Source organism: Bos indicus x Bos taurus, chromosome 19 (genome assembly GCF_003369695.1).
Source record: "Bos indicus x Bos taurus breed Angus x Brahman F1 hybrid chromosome 19, Bos_hybrid_MaternalHap_v2.0, whole genome shotgun sequence".
Lineage (NCBI taxonomy): Eukaryota > Metazoa > Chordata > Mammalia > Artiodactyla > Bovidae > Bos > Bos indicus x Bos taurus.
This window is the reverse complement of record NC_040094.1, coordinates 45,858,767-45,876,457: the sequence shown is the minus strand read 5'-3', so window position 1 is coordinate 45,876,457 and position 17,691 is coordinate 45,858,767. Positions and strand designations below refer to the sequence as shown.

The window sequence follows — 17,691 nt, the reverse complement described above, 5'->3', positions numbered from 1 at the left end:
GTTCAACCAGACCTTCAACTTCCTTCTCAGCTCTCCTGTTTGAGATGAGTTGCTTTGTGGTTTATGACAAATTGGACAAACTTTATATGCCTCAGTTTCTTAATTTGAAATTGATATCAATGCAGCCTCAGTCATAAATACCTTGAATAACTACTCTAGTGGCTGTGTAAACATTTACTTGTTTAATAACTTAGTTATTTGGGAACCTTAGAACTTCTGCTTCAAAGGTTATTTGGAGCATTTGGGAGGCCTGCTTTCCCAAAGTGTGGCCTTGGTTGCCATGTTCCATCCAAGTAGTTTGAGCAAGGGTCAGTCTCTCAGGGTACCAAGCAGTTGTAACCTCAAGTCCTGAACGGCTTACATTCACCTAATGGCCAGCTCCTGGGACTATTGGCTGTGTGTAAACAGGATTCATTGACAGGAGTGATTCTTTGCAGCAGCCCTATTCAGGATGAAAATTCTTACTCCTGAACTATTTGATTTCCACATTTTTAAATTTTGTGTTTAGTCCTCATCCTCTTCTCTCTCTCGTCTCTTTTTTTTTTTTTTTTTTTTCAGTGTTACAGCTCCATTTTATTTAGAAGATAGCAAGAGGGAGAAAGGGGGAGAGAGAGGGAGAGAGAGAGAGAGAGAGAGAGAAGAGCGCACGCACGCAGGAGAGAGAGTCCCCTCTCGTCTCTTTTTAAGTTAAAATGTTTGCTGTTTTAAATACACTTTTAGTAAGCCCTAGAGAGGAAGGCAGAACTGACTTCTTCGACATTTCCTTCCGTCTTCTGGTTTGGTCCTCTGCCTTTGCCTGAATGTTGTCCTGGAGTTATCCAGGTATGCAGAAGTGTGTGCTAAAAGCAGACTTCAGAACTTCAAATTAATCTTCTCTGACACTCTGGAGGCTAGGACAAGTTCTACTGAGTAGCTTAAAAGAGCAGTAATGCTATCGTTTTCTCAAGTTGTTGTGCATGGAACACTCTAGAGCTCTCACGTTTTCCTTCAGGAATATCATCTTTGCTCACTGTTGACCCAGAGTTGTTTTTTAACACTTCACAGTCGGTGGATGTGTCAAATAGAATGTGTCTTCAGATGAGAGTTTACAATACTCTTCAAGTTTTCTTTCTTTTTGGAAAATTATAAGCCAACTATAGCTGTTCTTGGTGCTGTGTTGAGGGAAAGAATCACACTAGCTATTTCAGAAGACTTACCAGCCATTTCTGGTAGCACCTCAACCATTTGAAAGAATTTCGAGGTGTGTAAAAATTTGTTAGTAAACTACTTGGATTATCCCTGCTGTTACCAGTGTTATATCATTTGTCATAATTGAATTGCCTCTCAGTAAAGCCCAGGAAAAACTTTATTTAGGAGGATTTGCAAGAGCTATGTTATTTATCTGCCTTTGTTTTTTCAACAAGAAATGAAATGATGCTGTAAGCTTTCCAACATTCAAAGACAACTGGGAGGAATTGGCAAAATATTGAATCTTTGCTTTCTAGACCATATATTTTGTCTTACAGATCCCACTCTTCCGGGCCTGAATTTGACATTTTCTTTTAGAAATTACTTTTCATTTCTAGCAACAGCCCTTTACACTTTACATGAGAAAAGATAGTAAAGTGGAATTTTATTACAATCTTGCTTGAGAAATGGGGGAAATAATTCTTGAAAACCGACAAACTCAGGTGTACCTAGGTACAAATATAGTACTCTTACTTTCGCCAGCTTTTCCATCACACTGTTATATTTGTTTCTAGCTGTTGGTGTAAGTGGCCAGGGGACACCTATAATACATTACCAAATATTTGGCAGAACATTGGTTTTCTGAAGTAGACTATTTAGTTGTGGATTTTGCTTATTTCTGTAGATTTCTTTGATTTCTCTTTTGAATTCACCAGGATAAAGTATATTTATTTGCATTTCCCCAAGCAAAGGAGTTTTATTTTACTCTGAACAAAGTGAAAGTTAAAATACTGATCAAGTGGGCAATTGCTCTGGTCTTAAAAAGAACCAGTGATAATATCAATGATACCTTACTCTTGTATAGACTGTTTTCATGCTGTCTCTAATCCTTGCAGCAGTTATGTAATGTAGGCACAGCCCCATTTTGCTGATGAAGAATGAGGCTCTGAGAGTGTTAAGGCTTACACTGCTAGTATATATCAAAGGTAGAACTAGGAGCCTGGTGTTTTGACTCTTTAGTCTGGTCTAATTTTGTGTTTCCTCTCTTTAGAAAAACCTTGTCTATTTTTCTGAACTAAACCAATCTGAAACTCCCTGGCTTTCCCACTCAAGCAGAAATCAGGGCTCTATCTCCTGAGGGCCACTTTAGGTTATAGGCTAGCCCAAGAAAAGTTTTCCTTAGCTCAAAGGAGGATTAAGCTGCCCAGCCAGCTGTCTCCAAAGTTTGGGAAGTGCTTTGCCCTTGCTGGATACCCAGACCTCAGTAAAAGAGAACTACTGAAATTGCTAATGTGTAAGCATGATCTTTTGAACAGCTTATTTAAATTGTTTAGCAGAAATGGCTTTAGTGAATGGCTAGAGTGGACTTGAGGATCATTTGTCATGATCCTGGTAGTATAGGGAATTCGGAGTCTTCCCTCTGGCCCGGCAGCAGTATGCTAGTCAAGTGTTTCACCTAGAAAGTGTTGATAGAAAATTGAAATTTTGCAGAAACCTCATCATGCTAAGAACATCTTAAATGCAATAAATACCATAAAATGCAAGTGCCTTTGAAAGCAAAATTCAGAGTTGCATATCTCAAGGTAAATCAAAGTAAATTATGACAATTACTTTAAATTTGTATAATTTGAGACTGGATTGAATGTATCTCCTAAAACATAACACTTTTTTTTTTCCCTGATGATCAGTGCACTACAAGTCTTTCTAAGACTAATAGGAAAACAAGATCTTTATACTTAAACCTATCTTATTAAGAGGAGGTTCTGAAATCAAGAGGCCATCGCTGCTGCATCCCATGTATGCAGTCAGAATGAGGCTCCTGCTTGTGCAGTGTAAAGCCAGAGGGCAGTGTTGCTGCTGTTCCAAGCAGCCGTTTCTGGGACTCCTGTATGACGTCATGGCAGAAGGAAAATTAAAAACACGAAAACTATTTCAAAATAGACTTTTAATGTAGTTTTTAGGCCAAAGGAAAAGCTGATCATACATTGTCTCCAGTGGACCATCTGCCAGAATAGGGCCACCTCAATCCAGCTTTGAAGGCCCTGAGTCAGTCTTAACCGCCATGATTTCCCTTGATTCATGGATTTGTGTATGCTTCTCACGCATCATAAGGCACATTTCACTCTTGAAGTTCCCACCACCTACACTATTTCATTTAGCTGCAAAAGCAAGCTTCCCAGTGGGAGTCTCCCCCCCACCCCACCCCCGCTCCCCCAAGGGTTCTTAATCTTCAAGGAGTTTGAGAATTTCATGATTCTCTAGAACCCTCTCTCCAGAAGTACCTACACATAATACAAGCCTACATACAATTCCATGGGGCTCACAGATTCGAAAGCCCCCTATGTTTCTGAGGAACCAGGTGAAAGAAGCCTTGTGCTAGTGATTTGAGCAATGCATTTGGTCTAGGGAAACGCAGAGGGCAGGTAAAGATGGGCTGGGTAACCATGATGAGGGAACAGTCAGTTTCAATTTTGACTTGGGGGCAGAAACGAATTCCCAGGGCCTCCTGCACTTTGAAGAGCAGAACTACTTAAGGACTAAGCAGCTATCAGCAGTTTAGAAGACTGAGAATAGGGGCTGTATAGGGATGGTGCAGGGCTCCCACTTGGCCCCCCCAAGGACTTAATTTAGCTCAAGCAGAAGCTTTACATTTGCAGTGAGGGGGCATTTCTAGTTTGAGTCTCATGGAAAGGTGGACAGCTCCTATTCCTTTTCTTGATATAGGGAGCACTTAAGTATTGGGCATTTAGAGTTAAGTCCTTGGACTGCCCCAAATGGCCATTTCCTCTATAAATATAATATTTCCTAGCTCTGAATATTTTAACATAAAGAGCTGCCTCACAACTGTTTATTCAACCATTGCTTGCACTAAGAAAGCAAGACAAGTGCCTTTCCCAGGCATCCAAGGACTCCTTCCAGCCTTACGGGAGGAGGGGGAAATTACTAAAAACCCACTTGTAGGAGTGAAATGAGGCTGTCAGTTGTCCAACCTGACAAATGGCCAAATTAGGTTTACATTTTTGTTAATAGACTTTTGAATGGCTATTGAGAAGCAGAATTAAATTTTAAGCTGCTGATCATAGTTACTTCCTACTCCCCAAACACCCAACACTGGTTTATTTCTCCAGCATCAAGAAAGAAAATGAAGGCACTAGAAAACAACACACTTAAGTATTGAAGATAATTAAATCTTTATATTTTGCTGGAACTATATATTGTAGCACACTAAAACCCATTCAAGGGAAAACGGGGCAAACTGAATAAGGTTTGTTTTTGAAAATGGACAAATTAAATGCTTCCTTTACCCCTCCCCCCAATGCAATCACATAAATCAGTATTACTTTGAATTAGCTCTAGAAATCACACAAACTATGTTACATTTACAAATATTTATTATAACTAGAATGAATTTAATGGTTCTCAGATTTGGCCACCTTATAGCTCCATGTAAGGAGATTCTTAACAGAAAACTGCATTATAACCTGGTCAAGTTACTTACACATTAAAAAAGAAAAAAACTCCTAAAAAGGAAAACAAGGAAAGCAACCCTTCAGTTTCACATAATTAAAGAACAGGAGAAAGCACACAAGCTACATCATAGCTAAATTGACCGAACCAACCAAAGCCAGGGGGGATTTCTTTTCTGATTATGTGTCATAAAAAGGTCCACTGTCTTATATACACATGTATATAATGTTACATTCCATCACTGTAAAAAGTCCCCTTTGCCCCCTCCCCCGGAAAAGTTTCAGTCTAGTCTCCAAAGTTGGACAGCGGCGCTCGCTCCTGCTGCCGGTGCAGTTCGTTCTCCGTCAGCAGCTGGAGGTTTTCCGCGCGCAGCCGGTCCAGCTCCAGCTCCAGCTCCCGCACACGCGCGTCGTCGCCGTCCAGCCGCTGGCTTTCCAGCCGCAGCCGATTATTCTCGTCCTCCATACGCGAGAGGCACTTCTCCAGCTCTAGGTACTCTTTGATGAGCTCCTGCTTGCTCATGTTCTGCAGGCTCTCCGCGTGGTACCGCTCATAGGTCTCCGAGAAGTCCCGCTGCAGAAACTCGCTGCCGTCTCCTCCCATCCCGTCGCTGCCCCCATCCTCCTCGCCCGCTTCTTCCATAAAGTCCTCATCGCTGGTGTCGTCGGATTTGGCAGCGGCCCGTTTGGGATAGAGGCCGGTTTTAAGATCCGGCTCCTCCTGGTCGTGGTCATCCATGAGGAACTGCGTGGTGTTATAGGGAGCAACTGGCTGGCCCTTGGCGAACATCTCGGCTCGAATCCTCGAAGCTCGCAGGCTCTGTTTTTCATCGAACTTTTTCTTCTCCTCCCAGGTCAGCGTATAGTACGGTTTCCAAAGCCGCTTCTTCTTGGAGGGGCGTCTCCTATGTTTTTTCTTGCCCACCTGTCTCTGCTGCGGGGGAGCTCCGCCAGCGGACAAGTCGTCCCCATTCTGGCCCTTCTCACCCGCTTCCGGACAGCTGGATTCTGGGCAGACCTGGGTCTTAAGGGGAGACGGCTGGGGTTCCAGGCTCCCTTCCCCCCCGTGCCCTGGAGAGCCACCCGACTTGGGGGACGCTCTCGATTGCCACCTACTGTCTTCCTCCGGCACCCGCTCCTCCGCGCCTGGGGGGCGATCAGGGTTCCGTTCTTCATGGACAGCAACAGCACCTGTACAGTTGCTAGTTTGAGGCTGGTGCTGAAACTCTGACAAGAGTGGCTCGGCCATTGCTAATAGAATCTTCTTCTCGAAGTTTGAAGAATGTTGGCTGTAAGTCCTTAAGGAAAAAAAGGTTTGCTTTTCTCTGCAAAAATGTCCAACACAGTCCTCTTCGGTCTGTAATTCCTGCAGTGTTGCCTTTAGCCAGTCCTTCTGTCAGCAAACTCCAATTGCAATTTGGGGGCGCTCAAGTCAATAAAGGGTTAAGCGCCCAGAGCGCGGCTAGATAGCGGGTCCAAGGGGGTGCAGCAGCAGGAACAGTACGTAATGTGCAGAGGGGGTGGGCTTCAAGCCTTCCCGCAGACCGCCCCCGCGATCGAGAAGTTGGTGGGCAAGAAGATTAGGTTAAATCCAATGGGTTAAACCCAGCCCCGAAGGGGTTAAAACTACCCGATGACGCTGACTCCAAGGGGCCGGATCCACAAAGGGTTAAATCCCCTGCCGCAGAGCCCACAGGGGGTTAAAGTCCCAAAGCCACCTCCTCCCACTTCCACGGGTGTCGCTCCAAGCCGAGCTCCCCGTTCCCTAGGCCCGGCCGGAGCCTCAGCCGAGGACAGACAAACTCATCTCCCCTTTGGCTCGATGCTCTCTGCTCAGCTCTGTTCTCCTCCGCCTCCTCCTCTTTTTCCTCCCTCCCTTCTCCCCCTTCCGACAGCTCCTCTTCCGCCTCCTCCCCCAACTTCCCCTCCCAACCTGCCTCTCCACCTGCCAACTTCCAACTGCTGCCTCCCAACCCTCTGCGCCCCTTTTATATAGAAGCCGGTCCGCCCCGCCCATGCGCATGCGTGACTGAGTCCCCATCGCAGGAAGCTGGGAGTCGTAGTTCCCATCTTTCAGGCCCGCCGTCCTCGCGCGCCGTGCGACGTAGCCAATCCCAGGACGCGTAGGGGGCGTTTTCCAGGCCGCCTCCTTCCATCGCTTATCCCTCGCTAGAGAAACGTGAGAGCCCATTGGTCAAAAGGCACACGTCTCGCCGAGGAAGGAAGGCCAATCGCAGAGAAGATGGGGCGGATTCTGGACCATACCATTCTGCTTCAGGAATACAAGAAGATTCGATGGCCTGTGAGGGCCTGCACAGAATATTTTTATGAAACGGTGCGTCTTAAAGGTTATTATCCTATTCTTTTCTCAGCGGAAAGGTTCTGAAGATCACAAACATTTGTTAACTTAAGCGAGAATGGTTTACCCCTAAAAAGTAGTCCCTAAAGTATAAACGAGTATTTAATTCTGTAAATAGAGATGTTGATCCATGGCTATTAATTCTCGATTCTTAAGATTACAAGAATGGCTTCAAGGTGTTGATTAGTGACTGGGATTGACGTTTGCGGAAGGATATTGCGAACACTTTTTTTTTGTTAAAAAAAAGCGCATGAAGAGGTAAACAAATGAAGAATAAAAAGTGCCGCCTTAAAGGGACAGTGTGACTGCCTTACGGCAGCAACCTCTGACTAGGCCTCGGAAGATGAGAAAGCAGGTTCGAGTCCCGGGTGACGTCCACTCCCGGACTACGCTGGGACCCTTAGCGGAAAGTGGCGGAGTCCCAGCCCCAGCGTAGTCTTTCACGGCCGCCCCCGCCCAGGGGCCAGTGCAAAATGGTGGGCCGTGGCTGATTTCTCTCTTCGGCGCCGGAAAGTGCTGGGTGTGCGCCCTGGGATCCCCCGAGACCCTGGGATGTAAGGCCTCGCTTCCCTTCTCCCTCACCGGGCCTCAGCTTCTATCGAAGAAAATGGCCTCCTGGGGCCCTCTTGGTCTGTGCAGTTGGGAATCGACCATGAAATTTTCCTGAGCCTGGATGGGAGTCCAGGGCAGCGGATGAGCCTCTTTGTTGGGGGATGGGTTCGAAATTAATTCTGAGTTGAAATAATCAACCCTGGCTACTCGAGAGAGAAGTCACAGACTGGAAAGAATCACCCACTGAGGCTCTTCCTCGTCAGTGGACGCTGGGCAACACCGGCAGGGAGGCAAGAGCCAGAGGCTTCCCTGAGGAGGAAACCTTGCCCAGAAATGGGGGCAGAGGGATTCTGGCCCAGAACTGTGGGACAGATTCATGGGGGGCGGGGAGGGGGTAGGGCGGCGCGCTACATAACTCTCCTTGTGAAAATTCTCCAGATTCCAGGCTTCCGCCCAAAGGACAGGGGCTGAGGGCCAGGAGTAGCCGAAACCCTCCACTCAAATCACTTAGGTCTACAATCTTTCATGCTGCAGTCCATGGGGTCGCAGAGTCGGACACTACTGAGCGACCGAACTGAGCTGAAAATCTTACTGTAATCTCAGTTTTTCCCATTTGCCACACACCGTGACTCCTGTTTCTTCATCAACAGCCCTGTCTTATATTCCAGCCGCTTTCCACCGCACAGAGTTCCTTTGCACACAGAACCATTTGCTCCTCCACAGCCCAGTGAGTTAGGCAGGGTAGGGATTCTTGTCTCCATTTTAGAGATAAGGAATCTCTGAAGCTCAGAAATTAAGTGACTTGTCCAAGGTCACATGACAATTAAGTGACACTTTCAGCTAAAGCGAAGGTCTCTGTGACTCCGTGCTGTTTTTCTATCACAAATACAAAAGTCCGTTTTTTTGTAAGAACTCTGGATTTAGTTCCTTTCCATCTGCAACACTTTCAGCCAACTTCTGGCCCTCTTTTTCTTTCCTTTTTTTTTTTTTTTGCCTCACCTGGAGGCATGTGGGATCTTAGTTCCCCCACTAAGGAAAGAACCTGGCTCCCTACAATGGAAACAGTCTTAACCGGTGGACCGTCAGGTTAATCTCACATTGGATAAGAAGGCACAATGGTGAGTAAAATTTCATCCGTGCTACTCAAGGACTGTGTAGAGAGGCCATCAAACCTACGGTAAGCCAAAATGGCAGATGATGAAAATCCTGATAGGAGCTTGTGAGCCAGCTTGCTTAGGAGTTGAGAATTGTGGACATGTTTCATGGAGGAGGTGACTTCGTGGCTGTCTAAAACACGAAGCATTTTCAGGCAGAGTGGCATGAGCAGGACATTTATGACGAGTAGGCGTCTTGTCCCAAGACAGGACTTGTCTGGGGATTCAGGAGTGGTTTCGTGGGGAAGTGGTTATGGGCATGCCCAGAGGGAGAGGCAAGCAAGAGTGACCCTGAGGCACATCCAGATGTTTTGAGATGGAACATCCTAGTCTGTTTTCCCTGAGAACTCAGGTCTTTCTGAAAACCTGCCCCTCTCGTATGCTGCTTCATCAGTCATGCAAGAAGCTTCGCAGGAGCAAGAGCTTCTCCTCAACAGTGGGAGTTCCCTGAGGAAAAGTTTTTGGAGAGAACTCGACTGGGAGTCAGAGACCTCAAAACTGTTACATTTTCAGACTCCAAAGGACTCCTGGGTACCCTCAGTTGGGATTTGGAAGGTACAACTGAGCCCAGCCTCAGTCTATTGGGCTCAGCTGTATGGGCTCATTTGTTCTACTAGGGGAGGAGTGGTCAAACTGACAGGTTGTGGAATTCCAGAATTCTATGAAACAAGAGGCCACGCACCTTGATATTAGGTAGGCATTTTGTCATTAATGTCCTGGTCATCAATCCCCAGGACTGCCTTATGGTGAAAAGGTCTTCATCGCTATTTCACAAACAAGGCAACCCAGGATCAGAGCAGAGTCCTGCCCAAGTCACTGCGAGTATGCCCAAGTGGTGGCGCTGGCTTCCGCTTACATCCCCAGCACCAGTTTGGCCCCTCTTCCTTTGCCCTCCAGTTGTTCATCCCTAACACAGGGATTAACTCAAAATTTCGTAGCCCCAGCAGCCAGCGGCTCCCAGAGGTCTCTGCTCAGTTTGGCACTGGACCCACCCCAACGGGAGCCGCGGGGACGACGCTCCCGCCGTCCTTGGCTTTCCAGAAAGTTCCCTGGGAAAGCCCGAGCGCAGAGGTCACAAGGGGAGAGCAGCTGAGGAGGGGGAAGCGGGCAGTGGGCACTTCCGGGGCCCAGATCGCGGCCCCCGACCCTACGCCGGGCGCGCGGAGCAGGGAGTAGCCACCCTTCCCTTCGGGCGGGAACGGAGCCTGGGCCCGAGCCCGCCGTACTCCTCTCCTCCCGCCGCCCCTGGCTCGCAGCTTTCCCCCCAACAGTCCCCACCCACGACGGGGCAGGGGGCGGGGCCCCGCCCAGGGCGCCCCCAGCAGCCGCTCCGCCTCTCCTGCAGACCAGGGGCTGTTCCCTCCACTAGCCTGGGGAGGGGGAAATGCTCCCTCTGGAACGCCGACCGCTGGCGTCTTGGGGCCGTCCACGGCAGCGGGGGAGGGGTCACAGAAGGGACCTGAACCTCCCGCGTCCCGGACGCGCTTTCCGCCTCACTCCGTGGCAGCCCAGACGGCAGAAGATGAAGGTTTTATTTGGTGAAACTCTTTTGTAAGTGCATCTTTAGTGAGGACGTCCTGAGTATTTCTGCGGGTAGGGCGGCCAGCCAAAAGGAGCTGACTGCCCTCCCCCGGGGCCAGCTCTCCGCCTTTTCCCAACTCGGTCGAGCCTCCTGGCCTCCCTCCCACAGCCCGCCAGCCAATCACTCTTCCAGGGCCCGGCCGAAGTCCCAACTTGCCCAAGAGCTGAGCCTCCTCGGGGAGAGGCTGGCTTGGGAGAGGAGTCACGTGACTCAGAGGGTGAGGAGGGCAGAGGCTGAGACCCGGTAGCTCCGCCCCTGGATCACCCGCCCACCCCGAACTGGGGACTTGCTCCGTTAGGGCAGTCTCCCCAGGGAGCCTGAGGTGGTCGAGGGGGAAAGGAGGGACAGTCCCTGTGGAGCTGCAGGAAGAGTAGGGTCCTATCTGGCCCCCACACGAGGAGAGGGGTATCAAGGCGAACGCTATTTGGGGACGGGAAGCCGGGGGCGGTTAATGCTGTTCCCCTAAACCCTAGGAAGGCTCAGGGCACTGCAGAACACAGGGTTCATAGCCTCCTGTTGGCTGCAGACTCCTCCACCGAGAGTCACCTCTTCTGGGTCCGAAACTGTCGGAAGAGCCACTGGACGATGAAGGGCCACAGGAGGAAGAAGATCAGTGTGGGGCCGGAAAGCCTGAGGGGCCGAGGCCTGGCACTGGGTGGGGGCATCTGCTGCCAAGAGGAGAGAGTCAGGCGCCAGCCCAGGCCTCAGCTCAGGCTAGGCCCTCCTTAGGGACCTGCTTCCAGAACTCAAGTGGGAGCTGCTACCTCCCTTTCCCCAGTCTGAAGATTGGGACTCCTGGTTTGTCCCTGAAACACTGAGCCCCAACTCCCTCCCCTATCTTCCTCCCACAGCAATTCAAGGTGCCAAAAAGAGTGGAGGAACTGGCTCCAACGTCATCTCCTCTGGGCCACAAAGCCTGATATGACCTGAAGACCCCATATTGTAAAGGATGTGCCACATTTCCAATGAAGACCCAGGGTGTTCAGATTTTAGTTTCTAAATCCCATTATCTGTTGAAAGGAAGCAAGGCTCCTTGGAGAAGTGGCAGATTTCAGGTCTGGAGCAGGGAAGGTGGAATTGAATGTGGGATGTCTTATACCAAGAAGTGAGGAAGCTGTTAAGGATTAATGAGATCATGTTACAAGAACCTAGGACCCAGCTAGAAAGGGAGGGTCTTACAAAGTTGTGACAGTCTGGGCATCAAAAAGAACGATATGATTGCAGTTGACTGAAATACTGAGTCTTTAAAGTCATAAATTCATAGAAGAGTAAGTTGGAAATTTATCACCATTGAGGTGGCTTTTAAATCAACTCCTTACTTTAAAAATAGATAAGTAAAGAGAAAGAATTAAGCACATATTCTACCCTCCCATAAGGCACCATATTTCAGGGAAATCCTAGATGTCAGGGAAACTCTACAGAAAAATGCCAGCTAATAAATGTTAAAGGAATCATAGAAAAGTCCACATTTTTGCAACCATTAACTAAATTATGGATCCAAGCAAGGATTATCTATCATTTGTCAAAAGCTGTGTATCAAATGGGGCTGATGGGGAACTGGGACATTCCCTGGCTCCAAGTGGTGGAATCAGACTATCACCCCTTCATCCCTGCTGTGATCCTCACTAGGGATATTCATGGTAGGACATCCAGTTATGTGTCTTGATGTGAAGAAAGAATATCACCTCTGATGTAATCGGGTCATGTCATCTAGCCACAGGGCTGTCATGAGACTCCAGAAGTGGTACAGTCTACAGGACTACTGACCAGTCTCATCACCAAGTCACTAGCAAGGAAGAGGGACTGGTCTAGACTAACAGAGTCTTAAGGACAGAGGCTCCTGGCCTGGACAGACAGGGAAGCTGGAAAAGCCGATTGGAATCTGGACTGTATTTGACTGTTGGCTCAGACAGTAAAGCGTCTACCTACGATGCAGGAGATCTGGATTTGATCCCTGGGTCGGGAACATCCCCTGGAGAAGGAAATGGCAACCCACTCCAGTATTCTTGCCTGGAAAATCCCATGGATGGAGGAGCCTGGTAGGGTACAGTCCATGGGGTCGCAAAGAGTCGGACACGACTGAGGGACTTCACTTTGTTTTTTTGGTGATATGAAGGAATTGTGGTGTGCAATCAAATGTTTTTGCTAGGTAGTAGAGTGTTCTTATTTTCAGAGATTCAAGTCCAGGTATCTCAGCGTGGAAATATTCAGCATATAAAATTAGTAAAAGGTAAATAAAAAATATTAGTAAAACCTTGGCGAGGCGGGGGGAGTGTTGAAATGTTAGCCACTGTGGATCTGAGGAAATTCCTACCAATTCCTCTGTGCCAAGGGGACAAAGGGTCACCTGAGTGATTCCTTCATATCCAGGACTTCAGCTGTCCCCTGTCCCCACAGCTCCAGGCTTCACAAGAACCGACTCATTCAGAGTTAACGGTGGATACCAGCTTTGGAGGGAGATACAAGTGGGACCACTCCCAGCTCCATCACTTAATAATAATGCTAATAGTAACAATGAGCCCCATTCGGAAGCACCTACATGCATTATCTCACCTAATCCTCACAGCAGCTCTGTGGGGTTCTTCCAGGCTGTGTGAGTTCCTTCCAGGCCCTGAGGTAAGTTATTCAACCTCTCAGAGCTTTAGTTTCCTCATTTGTAAAAGGGGAATGAAAAGAAAACCTATTTCATTGCTGTTTGTGTGTGTGTGTGTGTGTGGATAAAATGAGGTAATGTAGGTAATATGTTTGGCACACTGCCGGGGCTCCAGAAATGGCTGCTCTTATTTATTTTGCAGAAGCAGAGGTGTCAGGGGCAAGCAGATCTAGAAGTCGGGAGGAGGAGTGAGGGGTGCAAGGGCTGAATGTGAGGGGAGGGGAGGGGAAGACAGTAAGTCTGGGAACAGAAGAAGTCCTGACAGAGGGCCAATAGGGACCCCCTCCCAGCCCCAGTGCAAAGAGCAGACAGGTTCTGGCCCCTCCAACTGTTGGAATTCCCTCTGTCCTTGGTTTCCCTTCTGGCACGGGGTGGGGTTAAAAGCAGGAAAGGTGGGCTTCTCCCACTCTCCCTTCCAGGTAGGAAGCACTTTAGACCCCCTGACTTCCTGGCCTGACCCATAAGCCACACCATTCTCTGGAGAAGGCAGAAGTGTGGGCAGGTAGAGACGGGGGGATAAAGAAGTGGCTGGCTGAGGAGTGCAGCACAGAGACCCTCAAAATTCTGCCCCAATCTTGCCCTGGACCTTCGGAAGGGGCTCACCTGCTCGGGGGGCATAGGCATGCTCTCCAGGCTCTGCAGCCTCCCCTGGACGTCCCGCATACTCTCCTGCAGCGCGCGGACTGTCCCCACCAGCCACGAGTCCAATTCCTGGGGCCCCAGCAGGGGGCCTTCCAATCTCCCTGCAGAGCACAGACACACAGGAAAGGGGACGCAGGAAGCAACTCAGCTCGGGGCAGGGCCAGGGAGGAGTCAGTAGAATGCCATCCCTTGTGCCCAGTGTGAGTCTATAAAGTCCATGCATGCAGCTAATGGACTGCCAGGGGTTCAAACCCCAGCACTACCACTTAGCTCTGTGGCTCTGGGCAAGTCAGTAACTTCTCTAAGCCTCGTTCTCATCTGAAAATCATGTCCTCTCCCTCACAGGGCTGCTTGCTCTGAGGAATAAAGGAGATAATATTTATGAAAGTGCCTCTTATGGGACATGGGACACTGGAAGTTAGGAAGAGATAAGGGAGAACTCAACTCTTCGTCCTTGGAGAGTCCCAAATGGGAGACCCCGAGAGAAAGGATGACTCCCAAGGCCACGCAGCTGTAGATGAGAGAACTGGTCTAGGAGTTCTACCCCAGCTGCCCTGACTCAGTGCCAGCAAAGGGCACAGACTCCTGGTGGCCCTTGGAGAGGAGGCCAGGCAGGGACTTTGCTGCTCCAGGCCAGTGTCTGGCTTTTGGCAACCCTTCCTGGGCAGAGGCTGCTCTCTCTAGTGCCCAGTGCTGGACTTTCTCCTCTGCCCATGAAGGCAGCCAGGGGAAGGCCCCAGGCACTGGAACCATGGGGCAAAGGGTCGGATAGGGGCTCACCTTTCTCTGCAGGAGGCTCGGGGCTGTTTCTGGTGTCATTTTCTCCTCCCAGGGCGCCCCTTTGCTCTTCCCCAACCTGCAGAGAAGAGTCACAAAGTCCACGGAGGGGAGGGTGGTGGTGGGAGCAGCCAGGGCCCAGTGGGATGGGGAAAGGGAGGGGATGGGAGTGGGTCTCACCAGCTCAGGCTCCAGCTGCTCCACAGAATCACAGAAAACTTCAGAGTCCTGGTCCCTGGGTGGCTGGGATTCTGAGGAGGAGGGAAGTCGGGGCAAGTGGCAGGAGGGAAGCCATGGAAGGAGGGGAAGGGTGTGCATCTGGGCAGAGGCACCTGTTTAGGGGACCCTCAAGATGCTACCACAAGAGGCACAGATGGGTCCCTGAGAGGAAAGGGATCCCAGAACCTGCCCCTGGCCTTTGGGAGCACAGGGGATTTCAGTGTCTGTGGGCATGAGGTGTGACAGGCACAGCGCAGCATCTAGCCTGCTCCCCTCCACACTGCCTGGAGGTCCTCCCACCTCTGGCCTGGCCCTCTGCCCCTCCCCCCCAGACACTGACCTAGACTTGGGGGTGCTGGTTCCTTGGGGAGGCAGGGAGGCTCTGGGGCAGCCTCAGCATCTCCATTCAGTGCCTGCTCTTTCCAACCTGCAGAGACACAGCACCCAGAGGTGGGGCTGGGAAGAGATCAGGCCCCTGCTCCCCATCCTCATCTAGCCAGGGATTCTGTCTGAGACCCACCCCATCGGGGCACTAGCTGGGGTCCTTACAGGAACATTTCTAGAGCCCTCTGCCTCCAGGCTTCCCTCCAATTGAGCAGCCCCCTAAGACAGTTCCATCAGCCTTTGTGGAGCTCCCAGCCTGGGGGCCTGACCTGTGACCCTTCTCAGGAATGTCTCCGGGGGCCTCGGCATGTCAGGGATCACCTGGTACAGGGGCTCGAAGTAACCAAACATGTCCTCTGCCACCTCGCCCAGGGGCACTGTGTCGATCACCTGTGCGGGAGGGGGTCTAATGGGGAAAGGCTGGCCCTTCCCACCACTGCCCTCCTACCCCCTTGAGCTGGGCCGCCTCTGCCCTGCTGCTGCCATCATATCCCTCCACCTTGTGCCCAGTCAGGACCCAGAGTCAGGCAGGGGCAGGGGGACAACTTGAAGGTGGAATTCCCATAGGTGTATCAACGTGCAGGAAACGTGATGGGCAAAGCGGGGCGGGTCACCTGGCTGAGACCTTGGGCACAGGGAGGAGCCTGCAGCCTCTCCCTACCTTCTGTGCCACCAGCTTCATCTCGGTAATGTAGGCGGACATGGCCTCCTCCCTGCTCATCTGGCCCAGGCTGTTCCAGGCTTCCCTGGGGGTGGGGTGGGGGGCGGAGGGCTGTGAAAGGTTGATTGACAGCTGAGGCTTGTTTGCCCAGCTGATGGGAAGCTCACCATTTGTAACGTCCGATAGGGTCCCAGAACCCAGGCTGGGGGATGAGGCAGGGCCCCATGGTAGCCTGCTTGTAGTAGCTGTAGAACCGCAGCATCTCTTCGTAGGAGGGGCGGTAAGAGCCTGGGCAAGAGTTGAGAAGTGGAGGGGGACAGTATCACTCCCAGCTCCAGGAGGATAGAGGCGGGAGGAGAACCACCCTTGGTGGGGTGGTGAAGGGTCTCTCTTGGTGGGGGCAGAGATGGTGAAGGGTCTCACTCAAGATAGACAGGGGTAGGTGGCAGAGGGGAACCCCAGGACAACACATTTAGGGACTTGTCTGCAAAAGCTGCCAGGATCAGGGTCTCCTGGGAGGCAGACCCTGGTCATCTGAACCCCCAAATGAGGGTCCCCGTGCCCTCACCGTTCTTAGGCAAGTTCTGAATGACGCTGACTGCGGCCTGGAACTGTTTCTGACAGTCTGGTTCTGGACTTTCATTTTCGATACCCATCTCCAGCCCTGGGACCCTATTTATGGGCGACTCTGCAAGAACAAAGCTGTGGGTGAACAGTTTTCAGGTTCCTCCACCACCCACCCCCCTCCCTGGCACATGCCTCTGTAAGCCACTGGTCCACTTTCCAGAGGGGCAAACCAAGCTCTTTAGAGGCCTGAGTGAGATGACCCGGGAGGTCAGAAGCTAAGACTGAGGAGACTCCTTTTCCTACCCCAAGGCAGCGTGGGTGTGACCAGGGTGACTGAGAGGGCCTCCGTGTGTGGGTCAGGTGGCAAGGGTCGCGGTGTCTCTAGATGCACATCTTCGACTCCTAGACAGGTGAACCGGCAAGCCGAGAGGAGTCAGGGCGGAGCGAGCAGTCTCCCACCCCAGCCTCCCACACCCCGGCTCAGCCTCTCGGCGCCCAGCACTCACCCTCAGGGCCCACTGCCCGGACACCTAGGTTCCCTCTTGTCACTAGTCGGAGGCTTCCTACCGACCTCCGGGCCGGGATGGGGACGCGAGGCAAGAGGGAAAACTTACGCCAATCAGAGAGCCCGTTTCAAATTTCTTTTATACCACAACCACTCAGCGCGGCCCTTTCAAGATTATGCAAATAGTTTAGTGGTGCCTCTCCAGATCAGGCGGGGCGAATCCGCGGGTTGGCTCCCCAGTCCTGAACGGCCAGAGGCAGGAGAAAGCGCCCCCTGGTGGACGTCGTGAAATGACGCTGTCTCTTGCTCCCCCTGGTGGAAACTGCGTAGTCAGCTGAACCCAGGCCGCGCAGATTCGAGCCACTCTATGCAGCCCTTCACTTACCAGACCCTGGGGATAAAACGGGAATCAGCTCTTGAGATCAAGGGTTCTGCAGATGGGATACGGGAGCAGAGTTTTGGAAGGCTTAAGAGTAAGCCAGGAGAAGAACGAGGAAGGTCATTCCTGGAGGAAGGAATTGCAAGATCAAAAGTACAGAGAAGACTAGATATTCATAAGGAATATCCAGAGAGGATATTCTTGGAGACGCAAGCCAGTAAGGACGCAATCTCCAGGTCAGGGCTACCTGAAAATGGAGTAAAGCAGTAGGTGGCAAATCTAAGTCCTGATAAACTGTTATCTTTGGGATGCCATGCTCCCGGCCGCCGCCGAGTGGCGGTGTGCACCCAGCTCTCCGCCCCCCACCCAGGGCAACTTGCTGAAGAGGCAGATCACATTACACCCCTTGCGCACAAATACGCTGGTGGTTTCTTATGTAGTAAGTGCACGCATGACACGGTCACCAGAACCCGTAGTCGACGCTAACCCACATGTCGATGTCAAGGACATCCACGCGACGTGCGGTGGCTGTCCCGGGACGATCAAACGCCCAGTGCGGGGTGTCGACCGACCCAAGCGTCCATTCCCAGGTTCTGCCGGGGACTCATCCCCGGAAGAACCAG

The 17,691-nt window shown here is 50.8% G+C and overlaps 2 protein-coding genes across 9 annotated transcripts; both read right to left on the bottom strand.

The window, feature by feature from the left end:
- Positions 1 to 3,095: 3,095 nt before the first annotated feature.
- Positions 3,096 to 6,567, bottom strand: HEXIM1 (HEXIM P-TEFb complex subunit 1). Its single transcript, XM_027517291.1, has one exon. It carries the CDS (start codon positions 5,881 to 5,883, stop codon positions 4,921 to 4,923), a length of 963 nt encoding a protein of 320 aa, XP_027373092.1. The 5' UTR covers positions 5,884 to 6,567; the 3' UTR covers positions 3,096 to 4,920.
- Positions 6,568 to 10,210: 3,643 nt separating this feature from the next.
- Positions 10,211 to 17,642, bottom strand: ACBD4 (acyl-CoA binding domain containing 4). Of its 8 annotated transcripts, none has more exons than XM_027517282.1 (11): positions 17,556 to 17,642; positions 16,691 to 17,080; positions 16,488 to 16,586; positions 16,186 to 16,305; positions 15,618 to 15,905; positions 15,226 to 15,346; positions 14,913 to 14,999; positions 14,534 to 14,604; positions 14,357 to 14,432; positions 13,538 to 13,677; positions 10,211 to 10,949 (listed from the first exon to the last, which is right to left on the bottom strand). In XM_027517282.1, the coding sequence occupies exons 4-11, from the start codon at positions 16,258 to 16,260 to the stop codon at positions 10,824 to 10,826; spliced, it is 984 nt and encodes a 327-aa protein (XP_027373083.1). In that variant the 5' UTR covers positions 16,261 to 16,305; positions 16,488 to 16,586; positions 16,691 to 17,080; positions 17,556 to 17,642; the 3' UTR covers positions 10,211 to 10,823. The 8 variants fall into 8 exon arrangements, with proteins under 8 accessions (XP_027373083.1, XP_027373084.1, XP_027373091.1 ...); XM_027517287.1 differs by lacking the exon at positions 17,556 to 17,642 and having other exon boundaries at positions 10,214 to 10,946; positions 15,618 to 15,702; positions 15,785 to 15,905; positions 16,691 to 16,755; XM_027517286.1 differs by having other exon boundaries at positions 10,824 to 10,949; positions 15,618 to 15,702; positions 15,785 to 15,905; positions 16,186 to 16,319; positions 16,691 to 17,623.
- Between the last annotated feature and the right edge of the window lie 49 nt (positions 17,643 to 17,691).